This window comes from Sus scrofa, chromosome 6 (assembly GCF_054392235.1).
Source record: "Sus scrofa isolate SSC_HxYL_T2T_F1_AM1 chromosome 6, Sscrofa_HxYL_maternal_Yorkshire_Landrace_v2.0, whole genome shotgun sequence".
Lineage (NCBI taxonomy): Eukaryota > Metazoa > Chordata > Mammalia > Artiodactyla > Suidae > Sus > Sus scrofa.
In genome coordinates, this window is record NC_139388.1 from 20,859,164 (window position 1) to 20,884,679 (window position 25,516).

At 49.7% G+C, this 25,516-nt stretch overlaps 1 protein-coding gene and 1 long non-coding RNA gene across 15 annotated transcripts in view; both read left to right on the top strand.

The window, feature by feature from the left end:
* Positions 1-10,344, top strand: part of ADGRG5 (adhesion G protein-coupled receptor G5) — a 32,078-nt gene extending 21,734 nt beyond the window's left edge. For 9 of the 14 annotated variants that reach the window (XR_014805624.1, XR_002344544.2, XR_014805622.1 and 6 more), the window contains 8 exons: positions 252-368; positions 1,766-1,918; positions 2,657-2,778; positions 3,044-3,303; positions 4,159-4,276; positions 7,892-8,169; positions 8,536-8,805; positions 9,661-10,344. Coding sequence is in view for 5 of the 14 variants with exons in the window: in XM_084959825.1 (XP_084815951.1) it covers positions 252-368; positions 1,766-1,918; positions 2,657-2,778; positions 3,044-3,303; positions 4,159-4,276; positions 7,892-8,169; positions 8,536-8,632; positions 9,661-9,676 (1,161 nt within the window). In the remaining 9 variants the exon portion in view is untranslated. Of the gene's footprint in view, positions 1-251; positions 369-1,765; positions 1,919-2,656; positions 2,779-3,043; positions 3,304-4,158; positions 4,277-7,891; positions 8,170-8,535; positions 9,620-9,660 lie in introns of those variants that run through there. The other 5 variants (XM_084959825.1, XM_084959826.1, XM_084959824.1 and 2 more) reach the window with 2 other exon arrangements.
* A 7,859-nt stretch (positions 10,345-18,203) lies between these two features.
* On the top strand, positions 18,204-24,018 carry LOC106507576 (uncharacterized). The gene is made up of 4 exons (XR_001303646.3): positions 18,204-18,417; positions 19,321-19,439; positions 19,608-19,802; positions 21,923-24,018. It is a non-coding gene; the product is annotated as an uncharacterized LOC106507576 (long non-coding RNA).
* Positions 24,019-25,516: the final 1,498 nt, after the last annotated feature.

Here is a 25,516-nt window from a genome sequence, read left to right on the forward strand (position 1 = left end):
AGTGAGTGAGGGTAGGGGTGAAGTGGAGGGTACATTTAACAAATGGAAAGCGAAGGTGAGAGGGCAGCTTTCCAGTTTCCAGGTAGAGGAGGTAGTGCATGCAAAGACTGCCTGGGTGGCCCAGATGTACATGTGAAAGCCATGCTGCTTGTTCTCATCCAGGGACGAGGGGCTGGAGGGGGGGCTCTAAGACCTCATCCAGGGTTTCCTTATGTCCCCTCCAGTCAGTCTTTCTTCTGTTGCCCTTCCAGAAAGACATCAACTCATCTCTGCTCAATAACTATGTTCTGGGGGCCCAGCTGGGTCATGGACCTGTGAACAACCTCAGTGATCGGGTGAACATCAGCTTCTGGCACAATCAAAGCCTGGTACTGTTGGGGGCACCCCGCCCCCACTTCTGCCCAACCCGCCCCCTTGTGGCTGTCCTGTTGAATTTGGTTTGATCAAACGGAAACCTCTGGAACTGTCCTGGAAACTGCTTTGAATCTATCACACTTTGAAAATTCCTCCCAAAGAAATAAGAGAGAAATTTCGCTCACTGCATTAGTCAGGAGTCTTTGAATTGCAAAAGATAGAAAACCAAGTCAAGCCAGCTTAAACACAGAAAGGAATTCATTGGCTCATGTACATGAAATGTTCAGGGCTGGGCCAACTTCAGGCATGGCTGGATCCAGGGGCTGATATGATGCCCTAATGGCTTAATCTCCATCTCTCAATAATGATTTCCTGCCTTGACTCTCCATTCTGTAGTAAGAGAGCAGCTGAAGTGCTGGACCTCCTTCCCCTCTTCTCAGAAGGCTCTTTCTTGTCCGTGCAAACCAGGATCCCATAATGGATCCTAAAGGTCCAGCTAAGTCACATGTCCATTCCTGAACCATCACTGTGCCTGAGTGAATTGGCCAGACCTGGGTCACATGGTTCAGGGAGTGGGCTGGATTCATCTGACCTATTACTGGGGGAGGGGTAGGTCTCAAGGAAAGTACAGATGTTGATGCCGAAAGAAGGAAGAAGGGCTGCCAGGTGGGCACAAGCCCCAATGGCATTCCTGGAAAGCCCAGAGCCTCTCCACTCTGGCTCTATCTTCCATCAGCCTCATCAGGACCGCTCTGCACTCCCAATTTCCCCATCAACCTTTCCTTTCATTCTTCTGGGCCTTTGCCTTTGGGTTCCTTTTACCTAGTATGTCCTTGCTCCACTTCTGTTGAATCCCATGTGTCCTCCAAGGTCTCAGTGCCTCAGTTATCCTTCTCTTCTCAAGACTCCTCTTCCCTTTCTCCGTGGCCTTCCCTGTGACATTTCCCTCATCCTTCCACCCACGTGGCTTGGCGTCAGGGTTGTCTGTTGATGACTCTTTCTCTTCCCTACTGGGATGGGTCTGGATCGTCATTGTTCCCCATGGGGAGGAGCAGAAGGGGGACAGTTGATTATAGAGCACCTACTGTATAGGCCAGAGCTGGGCACTCGAGATTCCTCACCGCCTTTGATTACTCCACTATCCTCGCGACTTGGGTATAAGTGATCCCATTTTGCAGATGAGTAAACTGAGGCTCAGAGAACCCCTGCGATTTTCCCACGTCACTCTCAGACCTATGGTGGAGGTGCAGTTGGAGTCTGAGTCTGTCTGATGCCAAAGCCTGGCCAGTGCCTGGTAAAATGTTGACAGGGGTACAGCTGAGTCATCTCTGGCCTCCACAATTTCCAGACCCTGATCCATAGCCCTCCCCTGCACCCCTCGGCTGCACCCAACTCCAGCATCTCCCCTTAGGAAAGCTACACGGTGACATGTGTTTTCTGGAAGGAGGGAGCCAGCAAGGACTACTGGGGGGCCTGGAGCCCTGAGGGCTGTCTCACAGAGCAGCCTTCACCTTCCCAGGTGCTCTGCCGCTGCAACCACCTCACCTATTTTGCTGTTCTCATGGTATGTGTGTATCCAGCCTGGCTGAGGGTGGTCAGAGCTGCAGAGGGCCCCCTATCCAGGACAGAGGAGAAAGGTGAAAGCTATTGCAAGGGACAGAAAAATCCAACTCAAATGGCCTTGAGGGAAAAAAAGAGAAACTTATGGGTTCATGTTTCTGAAAAGGCTGGGTTAGGCTTCAGGTATGGCCTGATCCAGGGGCTCCATAGCACCAAGATAGGACTCTATTTCAGTCTCTCAATTATACTTGTTTTGTGCTAGCTTAGCTCTCAGCTGGGATCTCCCCATGGGAGAATAACATGGCTAGAGTTTCAAGTTCATGTCCTACTAGCTTTCAGGCCAGTAAGAATGAGAGCTCTCTTACCCAGTTCTGCCAGCCAAGGTCTTGGAACTAAGTCACATAGGCCTAGAGTGTGTCACCTGACTATCCCTTAAGCGGTCACTGTGGGCAAGAGGAGGAAGGGCTCTGATAGGCCAGGCCCGGCGAACCTGACTGCACACAGTGGGAGAAGTGGAGGGTCCACCCATGTGCATAGAGAGTAAGGGAGGGGAGGAAGGGGAATGGGAATTGGGAGCTGGGAGTTGGGAGGCAGGCCACTGGGTCTGCCATGGCTGTTTTTAAGCCAGGACCATGGCTAGGATTGTAGTGCAGGGGGACTGGGAACTGAGGTCCTGGAAGCTCGCTTTGATTCAGGCAGGGGAGGGCATTTCCATGCTTCTGACCCCACTTCTTTCCCACAGCAACTCTCCCCAGCCCCGGTCCCTGCCACGTTGCTGGCACCCCTCCTGTATATCTCCCTGGTGGGCTGCAGCATCTCCATCGTGGCCTCGCTGCTCACTGTCCTGCTGCAGTTCTATGCCAGGTAGTCCCCTGCCCTCGTGCCAGGCCCGCCCACTCACTGCTGCTCAGCACCCCTCCTTCTCTCCTCCTGGGGCCCCCAGAATCAGGTGGGCTTTTCTAGGGGGCAGAGGGCAAGAGGCGGGAGGCCCACCTCACTGTGCGAGTGGCCGCTGTTGGGTCCCAGCCCCTCTCGACCCCTGTGTCCCGGTCACTGTGGGTCTCTGAGCCCAGTGGGTGATGCTGCCTGGTGATGTCCAGGTCACTGGGAGCGATGCTTCCACCCCCAGGAAGCAGAGTGACTCCACAACACGCATCCACATGAACCTAAACTCCTCCGTGCTGCTCCTCAACGTCGCCTTCCTGCTGAGCCCGGTGTGGGCCGTGCCCGGGTCAGCATGCACGGTGCTGGGCGCCACCCTGCACTACATGCTGCTCAGCTGCCTCACCTGGATGGCCATCGAAGGCTTCAACCTCTACCTCCTGCTCGGGCGCGTCTACAACATCTACTTCCGCCGATACGTGCTCAAGCTCTGCGCCGTGGGCTGGGGTGAGCGCTGTCTCTCCCCCCTACCCGTGTCCTGAATTCCTGTCCTTATCTTTCTCCTCCACGGCTGTGACCACTGGTCATCATTCCTGCAGCACCCACCACCTCCTTCTATACCCCTCTTCTCTTCTTTCTTTTTTGCCTTTTTAGGGCCACACCCACAGCGCATGGACGTTCCCAGGCTAGGGGTCGAATCAGAGCTGCAGCTGCTGGCCTGCACCACAGCCACAGCGATGTGGGCTCTGAGCCGCATCTGTGACCTCCACCATAGCCCATGGCAATGCTGGATCCTTAACCCGCTGAGGGAGGCCAGGGATCCAACCTGCATCCCTGTGGATCTTAGTCGGATTCGTTAACCACTGAGCCACGAAGGGAACTCCCAACATCACTCTTATCACCACTTCCACCTCCAATTCTTCCATCGTCATCACCTCCAGGACCACTGTCACCTCCACCTCCATCACCAGCACCATCCTCATCCTTGGCTTCACCACTGTCTCTGGTGCCACTGTCGTTGGCGTCTCTATCACCATCCTAGCCCCTTTCTTGACTATCTGTCTCTTCACCAGTTTCCAAACCTTCTCTTCCGTTACTGCCCAGCCACCACCTCCCAGTGTGACCACTACTCTTGCCGCTCCCATCCCACCCTTGAGCCCTCATGCATATGAGCCTTCTCGAAGAGCTCCAGACTGATTGCTCTGAGGCTGGACCCCGGGACAGCAAGTGGGGGCATGGAACAGTCTCTCCCCCACCCCCCACTCGCCCAGTAGACTTTTCTTGTAGCAGCCCTGGAAACCCCACAGCCAGCCCATCTCTGGGGTCTCCTGACAGATACCGAGCCTCTGTCCCACTCCTTAGGGGTCCCGGCCTTCCTGGTGCTGCTGCTTCTTGCCACCAACAGCTCAGTTTATGGACCCCACAGGATCCCACTCTCCGATAGCCAGAGAAATGGCACGGACTTCCAGAACATGTCCATGTAAGTGCTCCTGGGGCTGCGGCGGGCCCCCTGGCTCTGGCAGCAGGGCCACTCGGCCTTGGGGCTCAAGACAGGTGGTCCTGGAACAGGAGGGTGCTGGCAGCGGAGCGGGGCGGGGTCACGGCTTAGACAGGGCGTGGTTTCCAGGGGGCTTTGCCACGCCCCTTCTGCTGGATCCCCAGGGTCTCCTATGGGGCAGAGGCCACCTCTAGGAAGCTGACTCCAGCGCCCGCCTGCACAGGGGCCTCCAGGGCCAGGCCAGGGCAGGGGAGCCTCTGTCTCCTGGCAGTGCGCAGGCATCGGCCAGCCCTGCTGTGGCTCTCAGCCCTGTGGTGGAGCTCAGCCTGCGCCCGGCTCTTCTCCCTCCCACCACCTTGCTTTGCTGTCTCAGGCTCTGGCTCCCCCTGGCCTGAGCCTGGCGTGGCACTGCCAGCCCTCAAAGGCTCCCAGTCAGAGAGTGTTGTGGGGGCTGGGACACCCCAGGGACCAGGCTCGGCATGGCTGGGGGAGGGCGGCCTGGGGGGGTCTCAGGGGCAGAGACTCGGCTCATCCCCCGTGCCCTAGGACATTAACCTTCTTGTTATGAAATGTTCCTAACAGCCAACATGGAATAGCTTAATAACCCCTGTAGACCCATCACCGGCAGCTGACCATCTGGCCATTTTTCGTCTCCTGGCTGATGTAAGCTCAGGACGGCTGAGGACAGACTCTATGGCAGGCCTGGGCGTTAGCCTGTTTAATCCTCATAGCCAGGAGCAGGTGCTATTGTCAGCCCTTGTTGACAGTTAGGGAAACTGAGGCACAGGCAGCCAAAAAACCCTGCCCGAGAGGACTCAGCTGGGCAAGGCCGAGCTGGGACTCAGTCCCAGGCAGGGTGGCTCCAGAGCCTGGCCCCCAGCCACTGCCTGAGCCAGCCTCTGGGCAGCGAGGGCTCTGGGCACTGAGGGGAGCTGGTTAATTCCTCTCGCTTGAGGGTTGGGTTGGTTTCTCTGAGGAAGTGTGGCTTAGGACTCTTTAAGCATCTGTTTCATTATATAATATGTGACATGGACAAAAGACTTGCAGGGACACTTCCACGGGGCAGGAAGCACATTAATGCAGGGACATTCCGAGCTCCCCCCCTGAGAAGCAGCTTCGCGTCTTCCTCGCCTCTTCTCTCCCCTCTTACTCTGAATTGTGTGACTTTTATTCTCCTGCATTAAGAAAACCCTTACCACGTGTATGCATGCTTTAAAATTTTTTTTAGATGAAATCTTAGTAATTAATTAGATATTCAATATTGGCTTGCTAGAATTTTTTTTTTTTTTTTGTCTTTTTGCCATTTCTTGGGCCGCTCCTGCGGCATATGGAGGTTCCTAAGCTAGGGGTTGAATCGGAGCTGTAGCCGCTGGCCTACACCACAGCCACAGCCACATGGAATCTGAGCTGCGTCTGGAACCTACACCACAGCTCACGGCGATGCCGGATCGTTAACCCACTGAGCAAGGCCAGGGAGCAAACCCCCAAGCTCATGGTTCCTAGTTGGATTTGTTAACCACTGCGCCACGATGGGAACTCCTAAAATTTTTTTTTAATTAAAAATTTGTTTGATGTATAATTGACAGGCAACACTCTATTTGTTTCAGGTGCACCACCTAATGATTTGATATTTGTTTATATTGCAAAATGACCACAATAAGCCTAGTTAACATCTGTCACCACAGTTACCGAATTTGTTTCTCTCCTGATGAGAGCTTTGAAGATCTACTCTCTTAGCAACTTTCAAATATGCAGTACAGTTTTATCAGCTGCAGTCACCACACTGTACAGTTCATCCCCAGGACTTATTTATTTTGTAACTGGAAGTTTGTGCCTTTTGACTCATTTACCCATTTTGCACTTCCCTCCCCACCCCGCCCTGGCAACCACCAATTTGTTCTTTGTATCTATGAGCTTGTTGTTTTGTTTGTAGTAAGTGAGGTAATACAGTATTCATCTGTCTTTGTCCAACTTACTTTGCTTAGCATAATGCCCTCAAGCTCCATCCATGTTGTCACAAATGGCAAGACTTCCTTTCGTGGCTGAAATATTCCATTGTGTGTTTATATACCACATCTTCTTTAACGGCAAGTTAAAAAAAAATACCTTGAGGAGTTCCCGATGCAGCTCAGCAGAAATGAATCTGACTAGCATCCATGAGCATACAAGTTCAATCCCTGGCCTTGCTCAGTGGGTTAAGGATCTGGTGTTGCTGTGAGCTGTGGTATAGGTCGAAGACATGGCTCGGATCCCTAGTTGCTGTGGCATGGGCCAGCAGCTGCAGCTCCAATTTGACCCCTAGCCTGGGAACCTCTATATGCCATGGGTGTGGCCCTAAAAAAAAAAGGACAAAAACATACCTTGAAGCTAACTCCAATGCTCACTGACAGGACTGTATTAATACATGTGACAGAGCCACTCCCACTAGGCGATCATCTGCAATGATCCACCACCACACTCATCCACTTGGATGAATCCCCAAAATAATACATATATATACATATTTTTTTTTGGTCTTTTTGTCTTTTCAGGGCCACACCCATGGCATATGGAGGTTCCTAGGCTAGGGGTCTAATCGGAGCTGTAGCCGCCGGCCTACACCACAGCCACAGCAACACCAGATCCTTAACCCACTGAGCGAGGCCAGGGATCGAACCCACAACCTCATGGTTTCTAGTTGGATTCGTTTCTGCTGCACCATGACAGGAACTCCCCCTAAAAAATACTTAAGGACCCTTGTGCCTGCAGTGCCTGTGAGCAGGTGGTGCTCACAGTTAGCGGCTCAGGCTCCGGGCTCAGACCTCTGGGCTGTAAGTCCCACCATTGACTCCTAACTAGTGTGTGTGGTTCCAGCCAGAGCCTCATCTCCTCAACTGTAGGATGAGGATGATTATGCGCCTGCCTCGCGGGGTCATCACGGGGCTGGAAGGGCTAATTCACGGCAATCACGTCACCTGACTGGGTAAAAGGCAGCACCTGCCTTGAAGGTGTCTCGGGGAAGCCGAGGGCATGAAGCCCTCACAGAGGGTCTAGGACCAGGGCTGGGGCAACTGCCAGGCATCTCTCTGGCTCTTTCCTCCACCCTTGGTGGCGTTTTCCTGCTGCTGCCTCTGCTTCTCAATCCACACGTGGACAACGGCCCTCACTCAAGGGTCAGGGAAGCGTGGGTGTCCTGGGGCCTTTGCACAAAGATGAGGAGGAGATGGTGATGACTGTGTGGTGGGTGGAGGGACAAGTTTCCAGGAAAGAGGACCAATAATCCACCCAACACAGTGCAAATCGATAGTCAGACTGGCTGCGGAGGGGGGAGGGTTCGAGCTCAAGGAAGAGGAGGAAGTGTGCAGGTGGGTAAAAGCATGGAGACGTGAGAGAGACCGTGGGGCTGGAAAGGAGGCGTTCGGGGGCTGTAGGCAGGGGTGCGAGGGGGCAGGTAGGTCCAGTCGTGGTGGCCTGGCTGCAGGAGCTGCCCGGGACTTCACCATGGGTGCGGTCAGATGGGAGACCACGGGTCTGAGCCAGGAGACCGGCCCGGGTTCAAGAGGCAGTCTGGAGGCCCGGGAGCCGCACCAACCTCGGCGCTTCACCCCTCCCCCGCAGATGCTGGGTGCGGAACCCCGACGTGCACAGTGTCCTGGTCATGGGCTATGGTGGCCTCATGTCCCTTTTCAACCTGGTGGTGCTGGTCTGGGCGCTGCGGGTCCTGCGCAGACTGCGGGTGCAGGAGAAGCCGCCGGGCCCCCGGGCCTGCCGGGACACGGTCACTGTGCTGGGCCTCACCGTGCTGCTGGGCACCACCTGGGCCTTGGCCTTCTTCTCCTTTGGCGTTTTCCTGCTGCCCCAGCTCTTCCTCTTCACCATCTTCAACTCATTCTACGGTAGGACCTGCGGGTGGCGTGGACGAAAGCCCAGGGGGTCGTGTATGGCTGGATCATGTTTCCTGCTGAAGGGCTGCAGGTTGAGGGGGCGAGTCAGGGGCTGAAATCTAGCCCCAACAAGCTGGTTTGGAGCTACGTCCACCCACAGGAAGGGGTGCCACCTTGTAATTGGCACAAAGGCAGCCTGTGGGCCAGTGGTGGCTGGATCTCCAACCCCTCCGCCCTGCCCCTCTGGCCTCCCATAGGAAGGGATTCTAAGAACTCTTCCTGGGCCTCAGGGAGGCCCAACCCAGCCCAACCAAGGAGGTGCCTGGATTCTGAGGGAGGCCCCATGCTTCTTCCCCTGACTAGTCTTTTGCTTCGCAGGTTTCTTCCTCTTCCTGTGGTTCTGCTCCCAGAGGTGCCGCGCGGAGGCGGAGGCGGAGGCAGAGATGGAGGCATTCAGCTCCTCCCAGGCGATGCAGTAAGCTGGGCTGTCTGGACCTCCTGGCCTGGAACCTGCGGCCTCTCTGACTGTCTGCAGCCTGAGGCTCCGGCTTCTGCCAGACAAGGTGGCAGGCTAGCTGCTGGACACCAGAGGCCACTGTCACCTCCAAGGGGGGCTTTTCCACCTCTACAGCTCCCCAGGCCCAGAGGGTAGGGGTTGCTCTGTCTCCCTTGGAATTCTGCTCCGGGGCAGGTCCAGTCCCACCTGGGGGCAGTAGACTTTCCCCTGATGCCTGGGCCTACCTGGCCAGGTGTGTGGCCAGAGGGTTGGCCTGGGAGTCAGGAGGTCACATTTCAGCGCCTAGCTCTGAGTCTCACTGTCTGACCTTGGGCCTGTCACTTCTCACTTGGTTCCATATCTGTGACATGGGGGCAGATGGCTCTGGTCCTGCCTAACCCCAGAGCTTTGTGCAGATTGAATGGGAACAGGCAGGAAGGGATCAGAGTGGGGCGGGATTCCACCTGGCCCGGCCCTGTTCCCTCCACCTGCCTGCTGGGGGCAGGGTCTTGTCTAGCTGTCCTAGAAACGCCTGCTGGGCCCTGCCTCCTTCCTCCAGGAGAGGGTCAGCCCTGGTGGCGGGTCCCCAGCCCAGGGTCTGAGATCTCACTAGCCTGTACTCGAGGCCTCTTTTCCTTTAGCCCCCAAAATATGACTCTAACTCCAAGCCCATCTTTCCCAAAGATCAGTTAAGTCCTGTCCTTCCCAGAAGCTGCTCCTCCGGTGCTTGCAAGACCCACAGAGGCTATTTAGACCAGTGGCGGCGGGGGCTATAGGACTTCCCGGAGGTGGGAGGGGAGCACCTATTTCCCCTTTGTCTGAGCTCCAGTGACCTGGCTATTGGTGACTGGGCAGGACCGAATGTCGCCTGGCAGGCGTGAATGTGTGGGTTCTGTTCTCTCGGAGCTGGTGGGCACCTCAAGTATTTATAAGTTGGTATGAATTTTACACGTCTTTTGTAAGCCCTCCCCGTTCACTTCCTGTTTGTTGTGTTGGCTTTCACATAGCCGGTCGCCGTTGTAGAGACTCACCATGGCCCTTGACCTGTCAGACCCAGTGGGAAGCTCACTCAGGAAGCCAGCGCTCTTCCGGGGCTGCACACCAGGCGGCGCTGTTGGCCCATGTCAGAAGCCACTGGGTCCAACACCGTGTCTGGAGATGCTGTGATCACCTGCCTGTGTGTAGACATGACGCCCCAGATGGAGAGGTCCTGCCTCCAGGACTGCCTGCTGAGTGGCTGGCAGCAGGAACGCCAGCACTGTCTGCACAGCCATTTCTCTCTTTCCTGATGCAGCCCCCGCGCTGACTCTTGGTGCCTTGTGCTCTGGGCGTATCTGGTACTAGAGCAAAGGCTGGGATAGGTCCCTAGGGGCGCACTCCAGGCCCTCAGACAGGTTTTAATGACTTTGAACATCACAGGGAAGGAATTGGAGCTGGATCATTTTCTCCCAAGGGGCTCCTCTGCCCTCTGTTCATTCCTTGATAGGAATAGCCCTTCGCCAGGTGGTGAGTGGTGTGGGCTCTGGAGCCAGACTGCCTTGGATCAAATGCCAGCTCTGTCACTTGTTAGCTGTATGACAGTGAACAAGGCTGTCTACCTCTCTGTGCCTGAGTTTTCCCATCTTGTAAAATAGAGGTAATGGGACTACCTGTTTTAAAGGTTAATAAAACAATTCATATACAGAGGCGTAGCAGAGGGTAAGCGCTCAGTAAATGGTGGTTGTTATCATTAGTGATTTGCTATTATTATTAACAGTGTCAACGGAGTCTCAGAGGCCGACCTGTCTAAGCTCCAGGCCCAGGTCATCACTTGGCACATCCTGCTGTCTCTCGGCTTTGCCACTTGCTCTCCCACTTTCCCTAGAGCTCCAGTCTTGCTGGCCTTTGGTCATTTTAAGGACACCTCCCATACGGTGCTGCATCCAGGCCATTGCCACCTGTCCCCCATCCCTCCTTTCCCCAATCCTCTGATCTCTTTAAATGCCCAGTGGCTCAGTTATCGTGTCTCCCATGAACTCTCTCCAATGTGCCCACAGAGAAGGTCTCTTTCCCACTAGGAATCCTGGTAGAGTGTCCCCCCACCTCTATCGGGGTGATGGAGCCCCCGGTGAGCTCCCATAATTTGGGTATCCCTGGCTTGTGCCAGGCTCCCCAGGCCTTGGGGGGGCCCCATGATGGTGCTGGGGATCACGGGACCCTCCAGCCTCTCTTAGGAAGCTCCAGGGAGCGGTGACCCAGTGAAGCAGGGCCTTGCTGGGACCCCACCCCAACCTGCACCCCAGCCCAGACCTGGCCTGTTCGATCTTACCAAGCTCAGGGCTGCCCAAGGGAGGATGTGGCCACAGTGACACAGAATGAGTCTGGTCATTCCCAGAAGCGGCCCCAGGCATGTGGCCCTGAGCCCCACTGGGGTCCAGGCTCTGGGCAGGGACCACTTCCTGGCAACGGCCCACCTGGGTGTGGGGGGCAGGGATGAGGGAGACATTGCTGGGTATTTGTGTCCCCGCCTCCCAGCAGGGTCCTGGCCTTGCCCAGACTGGGCACTGGGCCCAGCTTTCGGGGGAACTTCCAGACTAGCAGGAAGATGGAGTAGGTGGAGTGGTGGAGTCTGGGGGTCGCTGCTTAGGACCAGAGTCTCCGAGGAGGCACCTGGTGAAGGATGACAAGTAGATGCCAGAAAGGCCACAGACGAGCCGTTTCTGTGTTGTTTTGCTGCTGTCTTCCCAGAAAAGTGTCGTGTGTCCGGGGGGGTTGGGGGGGGTGAGGAGCGCTGAAGGCCAGCTGCCAGATAAAGATAAAAGGCGAAATGCCTAATTGGGGAGATGTACGCTAAGAAGTGTTGACTGTTGGAGTTCCCGTCATGGCTGAGTGGTTAATGAATCCGACTAGGAACCATGAGGTTGCGGGTTTGATCCCTGGCCTTGCTCAGTGGGTTAAGGATCTGGTGTTGCCGTGAGCTGTGTTGTAGGTCACAGATGCGGCTTGGATCCCGCGTTGCTGTGGCTCTGGCGTAGGCCGGTGGCTACAGCTCCGATTCGACCCCTAGCCTGGGAACCACCACATGCTGCGGGAGCGGCCCTAGAAAAGGCAAAAAGACAAAAAAAAAAAAAAAAAAAAAAAGTGTTGGCTGTTGATCTCAACTTCAAATTTCATCCTCTAGATTTCCACCTGCCTATCTTTTCCTTCTCTTTCTTTCGTTACATCTGGCAACACTGTTAGAAAGGACTATTGGCCGGGGAGTCCGAGGTGTGCACCCTTCGCCCTTCAGATCAATCCAGGGGAGCCCTCTGCGTATGACAGTCTTGCACTCAACTTAGGCCCCTCCTCCAGGGCTCCCCTTGCCAGCCACAGTTGCCACTGAGAGGCTCAAGGGCTCTGCCTTGCGGTGCCCAGATCCAGCCTCCATCTCCCTCAGATCCTCTTCGCAGCACCCGCACCTCCCCGCTCCCCATCAGAGCTTTACTCAGAAGCCGGAGACAGGGACTTTTGCATCCCGTGGCCTGACCATGTCCTTCTCTGCTGAAACCCTTCCATACCCCACCCCCCACCCCCCCGCCTTGGAGTCAACCCCACCCCCCCTTGGAGTCAACCCCCTCCGCCAGCAGAGCTGAAAAGGCCCTGAGGTTCCAACCTTGTGCTGGCTTCTCCCACCTGTCTCCCCCGAGTCCTTCCTCGTCCGCCCTGATCCTGCCACCCTGAAGGACTTCAAGTTCCCTGAACAGTCTGTTCTCACCTCCAGGCCTTGCCACAGGCCGCCTGGAACACTGTCCCCCAGGCCTTTCGTTTGCGGAAAGAGGACAACACAGCCATAGGATCTCGGCTTTGCAGCCTCTCCTGGCCTCCCTGTGTCTGGTCCAGGGAGCTGCCCCCGACCTTCAAAATTTAGGACTGGGCCTTCTCTCGCCTTCACAACGTTGCCTTTCCCTCATGACAGTAGTTCTTTTTCTGTCTTATGACTTTCCATATCCCTGTCTCAGCTGCCAGATCAGGAGAAAACATAGGCAAAAATATTTATGACTTGAGTTAGGCCAAAATTTCTTAGGACATAAAAGCATGCCAAAAATGGGATAAATTAGGCCTCATTAAAATGGAACACTTCTGCTCTTCAAAAAGGCACTCTTAAGAAAATGAAAAGACAAGCCACAAACTGTTAGGAAGAAAATTTGCAAAACATGTATCTGAGAAAGGGCCAGTATCCAGGATATATAAAGAATTCTCACAACTCAGGAATAAGAAAACAACCCAATTAAACATGCACAAAAGATTTGAACAGACACTTCAGCGAAGAAGGGACATGGATGGGAACTGGGCACATGAAGAGACAGATGCTCAACCTCTTTAATCATAAAAGAAATGCAAATTAAAACCACAGTGAGAACATGCTACTTATCTATTAGTGAAAACCAAACAACAACAAACACCTGACTAGACCGAGTGCTAATGAGGATATGAAGCAAATTCCTGGTGGGAGCGCAAATGCTACCTTGGAAAGTTTGTCCGCCTCTTACAAAGTTACATATTCCTCCCGACCCAGCCGTCCCACTCCTAGGCATTTCCGCAGAGAAATGAAAGCATGCCCATGCTGACACCTGTATGCACATGTCTTGAAAAATAATAGTTCTGTTGAGACATAATTCATATACCACAAAGTTAACCCTTTTAAAGTGTATACAAGTTTTATGGTATTTGCAACATTGTGTGACTATGACCATAAACTAATTCCCGAACTTTTTTTTTTTCCCAATCATTCCAAAAAGAAACCCCCTGCTCCTTAGCCATAATTTTCCATTCCTCTCTCTTCCCGGACCCTGGCAATTACGAATCTACTGTTTGTCTGTATGGATTTACCTATTGTGGCCAGTACATGTGAATGGATTATGCACTATGCACTCTGGTTTCTGGCTTTTTTCACTTAGCGAATGTCCAAGGTCCGTTCGTGTTGTAGCATGTATTAAAATTTCATTTTTTTTAGAGCTGAGTAATATTCCACTGTGGATATGCCACATTTTTTTATCCATTCATCTACTGATAGCCCTATGGATTGTTTCCACTCTGAATGTTATGGACACAGCTGCTGTGAGTATTCAGGTACAAGCTTTTGTGTGGACGTTTAAAACTATTTTTATTGTAGTAAAATACACCTAACATAAAATTTTGCCACCTCAGCCACTTTTAAGTGTACAGTTCAATGGTATCAAATACATTTAAATTGTTGTGCAACTGTTACTATTATTCATCCCCATAACTCTTCATCTTGTAAAACTGACACTCTAAACCCATTGAACAATCACTCCCCCCCATCCGTCTCTCCCCCCAAGCGCCTGGCAACCACCATTCTATATGATTTGACAACTAAAATTACCGCACATAAGTGGACTTATACAGTGTCTTTTGGTGACTGAGTTACTTCACTTATGCTAAATGAAATGCTCCAGGGGGTCCTGCAGGTTGAAATGAAAAGACACGGGACTGGTGGAGTTCTCGTCGTGGAACAGCAGAAACGAATCCAACTAGGAACCATGAGGTTTCGGGTTCAATCCCTGGCCTCGCTCAGTGGGTTAGGGATCCGGCGTTGCCGTGAACTGTGGTGTAGGTCACAGACGCAGCTCGGATCTGGTGTTGCTGTGGCTCTGGCGTAGGCCGGTGGCTACAGCTCTGATTCGACCCCTAGCCTGGGAACCTCCATATGCCGTTGGTGCAGCCCTAAAAAAGGACCAAAAAAAAAAAAAAAGACACTAGACAGGACTTCGAAGCTGCATAGAGAGATAAAGATCTCAAATGAACATAAATATGTAGGCAACTGTAAAAGTGCCTGTTATGGTAACAATGGTTTGTAACTGCACTTTTTTGTTTTCTATGTGATTAAAAGGCTAAAATACATAAAGAAAAAATGATTAGTATAAAAGCTAGTATTATGATAACTTTGGCTTGTAACTCTAAATCTTGTTTTCTATATTTTTTAAGGGACTGACATATTGAAAAAAATTGTTTATGTGTCAGGCACACAAAACATAACAATGTAATTTTGTGACAGCAACAGGAAGGGGTGGGGAGAGAGCTATAAAGGAGCTGAGTTTGCATATGTTATTGAAGTTAAGCTGGAATAAACTCGAGTTAGAGTGGCATTACTTTAGGGTGTTAAAAGTCACGCCCATGGTGGCCACAAAGTAAGTAGTGATAGAATAGACACAAAAGAGAAAGGAGCTTAAACATTTCACTAGGAAAAATCAGCTAAACAGAAAGGAAGACAATAGTGTAGGAAAGGAGGCATAGAGAAAACAGTACAGTGACAGATCTCTCTTTATTAGTAATTAAACGCAAATGGATTAAATTATCCACTCAAAAGACAAAGACTGGCAGAGGGATAAAAATCCATGATCCAGCTGCATGCTGTCTGCAAGAGACTCACTTGAGATGGAAAATACAAGCTGGTTGAAAGTGCAAGGATGGAAAAGTAGTCTTTGCAAATGATAACCAAAAGAGAGCAGGGAGAGCTATGCTAATATCAGACAGAATAGACTTATTTTATTCAAAATGACTTAAAGTGTTTACAAGAGACAAAGAAGGGCATTATATATTAATAAAAGGCTTGATACAGTAAGAAGTTGTGACCATTATAATCGTGCATTATAATTGTGCATCTAATGACAGACCATCAATATATTTGCAGTAAAAACTGACAGAATTAGAGGGAGAAACAGACAGTTCTACAGTAAGAGTTGGCGATTTCAATACCCCACTCATAAGAAGGGATACAGCAACCAGGCCGAAGCTAAGTAAGGAAATAAAAGACTGATAGTGATGATGATTTGATGGTGATGATGATTTGATAGTGATGATGATGATTGCACAACTGTCTTTATCAGCACTCACAGAACTTCATTTTTTAAGTGAACTCTGGAGTTCCGGCTGTGGTGCAGGGGGTTAAGAATCAGATTGGAGCAGCTCAGGTTGCTGAGGAGGTGTGAGTTTGATCCCCAGCCCTGCACAGTGGGTTAAAGGATCCGGTGCTGCCACAGCTGTGGCTTGGATTCAGTCCCTGGCTGGGGAATTGCCATATGCCATGGGTGTGGCCATTAAAAAACTTGAAAACCAAAATAACATGTGTATTTTATCATGTGTAAACTCACTTCAACAAACCTAACTTTTAAAAATTGCTAGACTAGGGAGAAACTGACAAATCCACCAGGAACATGGGATATTTCAATGCTTCTCTTAATTTATTTCTTTTTCGGCCTTGCCTGTGACGTAGGGAAGTTCCCTGGCCCCGGACTGAATCTGAGCTGCAGCTTCGGCTCCCCAACCCACCATTCAGGCCCAGATTTGAATTGGCACTGCCACTGAGACAATATTGGATCATTAACCCACATACCACAGTGGGAACTCTGCTTCTCTTAATTGTTGATGGCAAAGCTGAACAAGTTAGCTGAGATATAGATTTGAACAACATAACTAACAGGCTTGAAGTAATGGACATGAATTGAATTTTATATCCTACAATCAGATTCTTCTTCTTTTTTTGTCTTTTGTCTTTTTAGGGCAACACCCGCGGCACGTGGAGGTTCCCAGGCTAGGGGTCTAATTGGAGCTACAGCTGCCAGCCTATACCACAGCCACAGCAATGCCAGATCTGAGTCCAGTCTGCAACCTACACCACAGCTCACGGCAATGCCAGATCTTTAACCCACTGAGCAAGGCCAGGGATTGAACCTGAAACCTCGTGGTTCCTAGTTGGATTCGTTTCCGCTGCACCGTAATGGGAACTCCCAATCAGATTCTTCTTAAGCACATATGAACTCTTTTCAAAAATTGAGAGTAAAGTGGATTAGAAAGCAAGCTCCAAAAAAAATTTCAAGGAACTATTAGAGCACATTCTTTGATCTCAATGCAGTAGAGCCAGACAGTAATAACAAAAACATGATTTAAAAATTGCCAAATGTTTGGAAATTTTTCACTGAGATAAACCAATTGACCAGAGGAATGGAGAAGAGAGCCTAGACACAGAAGGAAGCTTATGTGGGGAGTTTCCTTTGTGGCTCAGCAGTTAACGAACCTGACTAGGATCCATGAGGTTGTTGGTTCAATCCCTGGCCTCGCTCAATGGGTTAATGGTCCGGCGTTGCTATGAGCTGTGGTGTAGGTCATAGATGCGGCTTAGATCTGGCATGGCTGTGGCTGTGCCACAGGCCGGTGGCTACAGCTTCGACTGGACCCCTAGCCAAGGAACCTCCATATGCATATGCCTCAGGTGCAGCCCTAAAAAGCAAAAAAAAAAAAAAAAAAGGGAAGCATATGTGGAAGGAGGAGGTAAGTGACAGTGGAAGCTGGCGGATCAGAGGAAGAGGGACCACGTGATACTGGGAGCAGGTTACAATTTGTCGCAAGTGTGGGGAAAAGCACATTTGAATCTCTGCCTTAAAGTGTCCTCAAGCATCGGTGCCAGGTGGATTAAGGACTGTTAGGTCAACAAAAGCACATCTTTAATACTGTTTGAAGAAACTATAGGTTAATATCCTTCTGACTTCAGTGTGGGAAAAGAATTATTAAAGGAAACATCAGAAAAGTGTTAACTATGATGACAAGATGGATACAACTGGCCACATTAAATATAATTTCTGTTCCACCAGAGATACTTTAAAGGAAGTGAAAAAAACTGTATCCGGGGAAAGATGTAGGCAGGGAGTTGGTGTGAAGACCCCCCAGGATCAGGAAGAAAAGATAAACAACTTAAGAGCAAAGCCATGAGCTGGGATTTCACAAAAGATGAAACAGATGTGGCCGGAAAAACACAATGGGATCTTAAACTTACAGGTGATCAGGGACACGGACATAGAGACCACATGAGACGTTATTTTCTACCCATTTGCTTGGTAAAAAAGTGCAACGTCTGATACTACTAAGTGCTGGCCAGGATGTGGAGCAGCAGGCGCCCTCGAAGCTCCTCATGGGAGTGTAAATTGGTTCCAGCACCGCGGAAGAACCATCCAACATTTCTCTAAAGATAACACTGGCACACCTGTGTCTCAGCCAATCCACTCCCAGGATTCAGAGAGGAAGCCCTGCAGGTGTTCCTAGAAACGCATCTGAGCATGTTCATGACAGCACGGCTGCGACCGAAGAAACACTGCAACATGATGAATCCAAGAAGCCCAGTGCTGAGTGACAAAATATCAAATCCCAGAGACTACACATTATTTGATGCCCTTTTTATAGTTTTAAACCAAGCAAACGCAAATAATATCTAAGCATGTATACTACGCTAAGCTATATAGTCAGAGCAAGTGAGTGACAGCCACAAAATTCAAGACATCTCTGGGGAGGGTGAGAGGAGGGGGAATGGGAAGGGAGGCTCTAGAATCCAGAATTTAGATTTTACTGGAAGGCAAAGGGGAGCTGGTTTTTGAGAAGAGTGATGTGATTCCATCCCGGTTTTGAAAAACAATTAAAGTAAGTGTGGGATCAAGGAATTCGCGACACCTGTGAGTTTTCAGGCTTTTCCTCCCCTTGGCCCCATTTTCTCCTTAATAACGGTGGCGGGAACTATGTGTCCAGGGCTCTCCAGCAGCTCATTTAATTTTCACAGCAACTCTGTGACGTAAGTTTGATTAGTATCGTACTTGTCATACCCATGAGGAAATGGAAGCACAGAAAGGTTTAGTGACTTGCCCAAGGCCACACAGCTACTCGGTGCTGGAGCTGAGATTCAAATAGGCTTCTGCTTCCTCATCAGAACCGTAAGGAGTCGGGAGCAACCCCACCGGACGGTGAGTTCTGTGGCAGCAACTGTGTGTGTGCGTCTTTGTGCTGTGGACCCACTCAGGACGCTCGGAAAGTCAGCCACAATTACTGTCCCCGCAGGGTCTGTCAGGGAGGCAGGGACCAAGCATAGGAGGGAACCCGAGACAGTCTGTGTTCAAATCCTGGCTCTGCCACTCCCTCACCCCAGACCTTGGCAAGCCTCTTGGTCTCTCTGAGACTTAGTTTTCTCTCCTGTAAAGTGGGGGCTATCCTAGTTGCTATTTCCAGGGCTGCTGAGAGGGATCAGGGAGAAGGTGTGAGTGGCTTGGCCCGCTGCCCGCATGATAAGCAGTCGCTGTTAGGCCCCTGTTAGGCATCCTTAGCAGCTCTCTAGACAGTTTCTAACAGGACTTGGCCAAGAGTATGCCCTTCAGAGTTTGTGAATGCCTGGTCCGGCTGTGAGCTGTGTCTAAGAACGTTTAGATGGGAGCCTCAGCCTAAGGGCCAGATGGTCAGCACCTGGAGTCAAGGTGAAGACGGATTTCTTTCTTTTTTTGCCTTTTCTAGGGCTGCTCTCACGGCATATGGGAGGTTCCCAGGCTAGGGGTTGAATCAGAGCTGTAGTCACCAGCCCAGCCTATGCCAGAGCCACTGCAACGCCAGATCTGAGCCGTGTCTGCGACCTACGACACAGCTCACAGCAACGCCGGATCCTTAACCCACTGAGCAAAGTCAGGGATCGAACCCCCAGTCTCATGGTTCCTAGTCAGATTCGTTAACCACTGCGCCATGACGGGAACTCCATGAAGACGGATTTCTTAGCTCCAGGGCCGCCAAGCCAGGCTCTGGGGTGGTCATCCCTATGGTGACCACCAGGGGTCATGATTGGCCACTTCTGCCTTCCTCCCCGGTCCTGCGCCCGCGGACAGCCTGCCCAGGTCAGAGGGGACACCCACGTTCCCACCAACTGTGAGGTCGGACACTTCCAGCAAGAAGTGCATTTGAGGCTCTGACTTGGCTCTCCCACCTCTGTTAAAGAAGAACATTGGTAAGTTTTCCCATCCCTCTGTCGGACCGTCCGAAGCCTTACGCTGCTCCTGGAAGAAAAAGGGGGAGAGGGCCTCTGGTTCAGCTTCAGCCCCTCGCAGTCACTGCTGATGTCCTCATATTGGAGCCCAGGGGCTCTCTTATTGGCTTGTTCCCTGTTCCTCCCCAGGCTCCCTGGTCCAGAGGATGCTCTGCGGAGAAGCTGGCTGTCACAGGCTCCTCAGACCTTCCTTCCCAGCAACGGGAGCCTCTGGTCTCAGGCAGGTCCTGGATTCACTTCCTCACCCAGGAGCCTGGCTGCAGGAACACACCGGCCCAGAGCCTGTGGGCTTGGCTGCTTCCTTAGGAGGGGCGTTAGGGGAAGGTGAGGGGTGTAACCCAGGCTGGCATGTAGGTTCCTTACGAGAGGGCGCTTGCAGCTGAGACCTCAGTGGTGAATAGGATGGGTAGGGGAGGCTGGGGGCTGGTAAAGGGAGAAGAGAGGGGGTGCAGACACGTGGGCTCAAGGGGCAGGGTGGCCATGGGAGGGGGAAGAGAGAAACTATAGGGCTAAGAAGGGGCCCATCATGGAGCTTGGGTAGTAGGGAGATATTGAAGGTGTTTGACCAGGCAGGTTCCCCATCCAAGTGGTGTTTTCAAAGGATCACTCTGGCAGTCGGTGGAGACAGGTTGGAAGGACCTCCAGGGAGGAGTAGCTGTCTCTGGCTGTCCTTGTGTGGACCTGAGATACTGGTGGGCCACCCCACCCCCGGTTGTGCTGACAGTGGGAATGGAGGGAGCATGAGGCTCTGAGGGGTATTGGCAGGGGGAACCCACAGGATGGAATGCTTGACTGGGTGTCGGGTGTGGGTGGGAGTCATCAAGGCTAATACTTGGGCTCCTGGGAGATGGGGTGGCCTGTCTGTAGCTGTTGGCCACAAAGGGAGAGCAGATGATGTATCCATTGTATTGATGTAATTTCTTTTTTTTTTTTTCTTTGTCTGGCCGCACCTGTGCCATATGGAAATTCCGTGGCTAGGGGTCGAATTGGAGCTACAGCTGCTGGCCTACGCCACAGCCACAGCAATGCCGGATCCAAGCTGCTTCTGCAGTCTATACTGTGGCTTGCGGCAACACCAGATCCATAACCTACTGAGCGAAGCCAGGGATTGAACCTGTATCCTCAAAGAAACTATGTCAGGTTCTTAACCTGCTGAGCCACAACGGGAATGCCTAATTCTTTATTTTTAAACATGAAAAAAAAGTAAATTACAGAGAATATAGCGGATAGGCACACAATTTTGACAAAAATATAAAGCAAATCCCTATGTTAACCCCCCCCAAACCCCAGTCCCCTTTCTCCATAATCCACCTTCCTGCACGATGCAGAGAAACATCCTGACATTTTAGAGGCGTCACTTCCTCACTCGTACTGACAGTTTTACCATCTGTATCTGCATCTCTGAACCACCCAGTTGTGATTTTTCCTGTTTTGGAAGTTTATACAAACAAGACCCATGTGTCTTCAACTTATCATTAAGTTTGTCAGATTCATTTGCACTGCTGTGTGCAGATAGAGTTTATTCAAGTTCATGGCTGTATGCTATTCCAGGATGTGACCACCCTGCAAGCTGTGACCCCATTCTCCTGTTGATGGATGTTTGGGATGTTTGTGGATTGGGGCTATCGTAAGCAATGCTCTGATGAGCATTCTCATGTGTAACACACCCATATATGTGTTTCTCCAAGCTATTTATCGGGGGTTGGACTTTCTGGGCTAGGTTGTTGTATGTGTCTTCAACTTGACTAGAAGATGCCAGTTTTCCAAAGTGGTTGAACAAGTCTATAGTCCCACTCTGCTTGGTTGAGCATTCCCATGGCTGTCTATTGCCACACAGGGCATTGCTAATTTTGGGCAATCTGCCAGATTCTCGGGATTCTCTTGTCATTGTAACTTGCATTTCCAAGGCAATTTAATGAGTTAGAGCATCTCTTCATGTATTTATTTGCTAGTTGGATTCCTTTCCTCCTTTGAAAGTATCTGTTTGAACCTTTTGCCTGTTTTCTACTGGGTTGTTTGTAGTGTATGTCTCTGGTGCCAGTGACACTCTGATTTTGACTCCTGTGTGTGGGACAGAAGTCCCACTGCCAGAGTCAGTCTTTTTACATTCTTAAAAAAAAATTTTTTTTTTAATTAAAAAAATTTAAATTCTTGATTTTTTTTTTTTCTTTGTAGGGCCACACCTGTGGCATATGGAAGTTCCTGGACTGGGGTTCAAATCACAGCTGCAGCTGCCGGCCTATGCCATAGCCATAGCAATGACAGATCCCAGCTGCGTCTGCAACCTACATTGCAGCTTGTGGCAACACCAGATCCTTAACCCACTGAGTGAGGCCAGGGATCAAGCCCGCATCCTCATGGATACTAGTCGGGTTCTTAACCCACTGAGCCACAAGGGGAACTGCCTTTTTATTTTTTATGTTTATTCCCCCCCTTCTACCCAGGGTCTTCTCCAATACTGTGGGAAAAGACTGGAATTAGGGTGTGACAGCTGATGGATGGTGTTCTACCTCCCAGCCTGCATGAAAACAGCTCTGGAGTTCCTCGGAGGTCCTGGAGGACCCACTGCCTACCACAGTGACCTTGAAATGTATTGGGGTGTCTGCCTGCCCTGTCTCACTCTCCCCACCCCTCACTCCTGCCTCCAGCATCATTTCCTAGATACCCAAGCCCTTCTTCTCAGGCTCCCTTCTGCTCTTTTTCTTATTAATTTCTAGAAGCTATTTACATATTCTGGATACAACTCCTTTGTCATATAGTTTTGTTACTGCAGTTATACTCTCCCACCTGTGATTTGTCTATTCACTTTTTTCTTTTAGTCTTTTGATGAATAGAAATTCTTCAGTTGAATATGTTCTAGTTGACTAAACATTTAACTTTATGGTTAGTGCTTTTGTGTTTAAAAAAGCCATTCCTGGAGTTGCCTGGTGACCTGGTGGTTAAGGACTTGGTGTTGTCATTGCTTTGGCTCTGGTTACTGCTGTGATTCAGATTTAATCCCTGGTCTGGGAACTTGTGTATTCTGCAGGTGTGCCCCCCTCCCCCCCCAAAAAAAAAAGAAAAACAAAAGAAATCCATCCCTGATTCAAAATTAGGAAGGTATCTTTCTATATCACTGCCCAGAAGTTTTGTAGCTTTTCACTGTCAGGTCTTTAATTTACTTACAATTGATTTTTGTGACTGGTATATGCTAGAGTTGAATTTTGGTTTTTTTTCCTCCATATGGATACCCAACTGTCCAAGCACCATATATTGAAAAATTAAGTCTTTCCACAGGGCTCAGAAACACCACCCCTGTTATAAATCAGCCAGCAATGTATGTGTGGGACTGTTGGTGAGTACTCTTGTCTATTTCTGCATGTCCCAATTAAGTTGAGAATCTTATCTGAATTTTGCACATTTCTGGTTAGATTTATTTCTAGGTGCTTGATGTATTTTGAAGTGTTGTAGATGGTGGTTGTAGTAGTAAGCTCTTGATGTGGAACAAAACTAAAACTAACCATACTGATAGAACAAAAACTAAAACTCAGTGGCAAAAAGCCAAACATTTATTGTCTCCAGTTTTTATAGGTCAGGCACCCACTGGTTGGCTCTGGCTTAAGCTCCTTTTTGAGGTTGCCGTCAAGTTGATGGCTTGGCTGTGGTCTTATCTGAAGGCTTGACTTGTAGAGGGGACCCCTAGGGCTGCCTTATGATAGGGGAGCTGGCTTCCCTGGGAGGAAGTGCTCTGAGACAGAGGGAGAGAGAGCACCCATGGTAGAAGCCACAGTCTTTTAATGACTTAATATCAGAAATGACATCACATGATTTCTGCCGCATTCTCTTCATTAGAAGTGAATTACTAAGTACAGCCCACACAGGGGGAGGGGATTACAGGAAGATGTGACTTCTGGGGAGCCAGGATCATTTGGGGCCATCATATGGCGAATAGAGCCTGTTAGAGTGATCTTTTTAAAATTTCATTTTCTAAGTGTGGTAATATTGATCTTTGTATCCAGCAACCTTACTCAACTCCCTTACTAATTCTAATAGTTTATCTGTATTTTATGTATTCATCATATCATTATGAACAATGAAGTTTGTTTTTTCTTGCCAATGCTTGTCTGCCGTATTTCTCTTCCTTTTCTTACTGCACTGTCTAGGTTCTTACAAAACATCATAGAACAGCTGTCCTAATCGCTGGCTTCTTTATCTTGCTATCTATCTCAAGGGAAAGTTTTTAACTGTTTTACCGTAAAGTATAATATTTGCCGTAGGGTTTTTTTTTTTTTTCTTTTCTTTTTTTTTAAGGGCTGTACCTTTAGCATATGTATGTTCCCAGGCCACAGGTCAAATTGGAACTGCAGCTGCTGGCCTACACCACAGCCACAGTAACATGGGATCCAAGCTGTGTTTGTGACCTACACCACAGCTCACTGCAGCCCTGGATCCTTGACCCACAGAGCAAGGCCTGGGATTGAGCCTGGGTCCTCATGGATACTAGTTGGTTTTGTTACCGCTGAGCTGCAATGGGGACTTGCTTTAAAAAAAAAAAAAAAAAGTGCCCTTTATCAGATTTAGGAAGTTCCTTTATATTTCTAGTTTGCTAAGGTTTTTAATTTTTTTTTTTGTTTTTTTATTTTTTATTTTATTTTATTTTTTAACTGTGAGTAGATACTGAATTTGGGCAAACATCTCTTTTGTGTATTAATGATGAGCATTAGAATTTTTGCCTTTGGGAGTTCATGTCATGGCTCAGTGGTTAACCAATCTGACTAGGAACTACGAGGTTGCAGGTTCGATCCCTGGCCTTGCTCAGTGGGTTAAGGATCCGGCGTTGCCGTGAGCTGTGGTGTAGGTTGCAGATGCGGCTTGGATCCTGCATTACTGTGGCTCTGGCACAGGCCGGTGGCTACAGCTTCGATTAGACCCCTAGCCTGGGAACCTCCATATGCTGTGGGAGCAGCCCTAGAAAAGGCAAAAAGACAATAAATAAATAAATAAGATTAAATTCTTAAATTTTTTTTAAAAACAGAAATTTTGCCTTTGATATTTTAATGTTGTGAATTACATTAATTTTCCTCCTAATGTTAAATCAGTATTGCATTGGTTAAAGCTAACTTGATCATAACAGTATCCTTTTTATATGTTCCTGCATTTAGCTTGGTGATATTTTGTTTGGAATTTTTTTTTTTCTCCTTATAGCTTCACCTGCTGCATATGGAATTTCTGAGGTCCAGTTGAGCTACAGCTACTGGCCTATACCACAGCCACAACAACACCGGATCCAGGCCCCATCTGCAAGCTACCTGGTAGCTCGAGGCAACACCAGATCCTTAACCCACTGAGTGAGGCCAGGGATCGAACGTGCATCCTCATGGACACTATGTAGGGTTCTTAAACTACTGAGCCCCACAATAGGAACTCCAGGTTTGAATCCTTATTAAGAGTTTGTGCCACCTTAGAATTATTATTTCTTCCCAGAATTTTCTGTAGTAGTTGCCAGTAAAGCTCTCTGGTCATGGGTTTTCATTGTGGGAAGATTTTTGGCTATAGGTAGAAGTTATTTAGTGTATAGGATGTTTCAGGATTTGTTTCTACCTAGAGTGCTTCCTGTGGTGTAAGTAAGCAATGTTTTCCTAGGATTTTTGTAATATTTAATTATATTTGGGCAATATTTATATTTATCGGCATGAAATTCTTGATAATGTTCTGTCTTATGTGATTACTGTTATAGCATGTTTCTCTTTTCCAACCTGACACAGGTTATTGTGCCTTTTTCCTTTTATCAGTTCTCCAGAGGTCAGTCAATCTTGTTAGTCTTTCAAAGAGCCAGTTTTGATATTTGTTGATTTTTCTTAATTGTCTGTTTGGTTACTATTTTATTAACTTGGGATTTTACCTTTATTAGTTTTCTGCCTTATGCCTTTTTTTTTTTTTTTTTTTGTGTGTGTGTGTGTGTGTGCCACAGGTGTGGCAAATGGAGGTTTCCAGGCTAGGGGTCAAATTGGAGCTACTGCTGCTGGCCTATGCCACAGCCACAGCAATGCCAGCTCCAA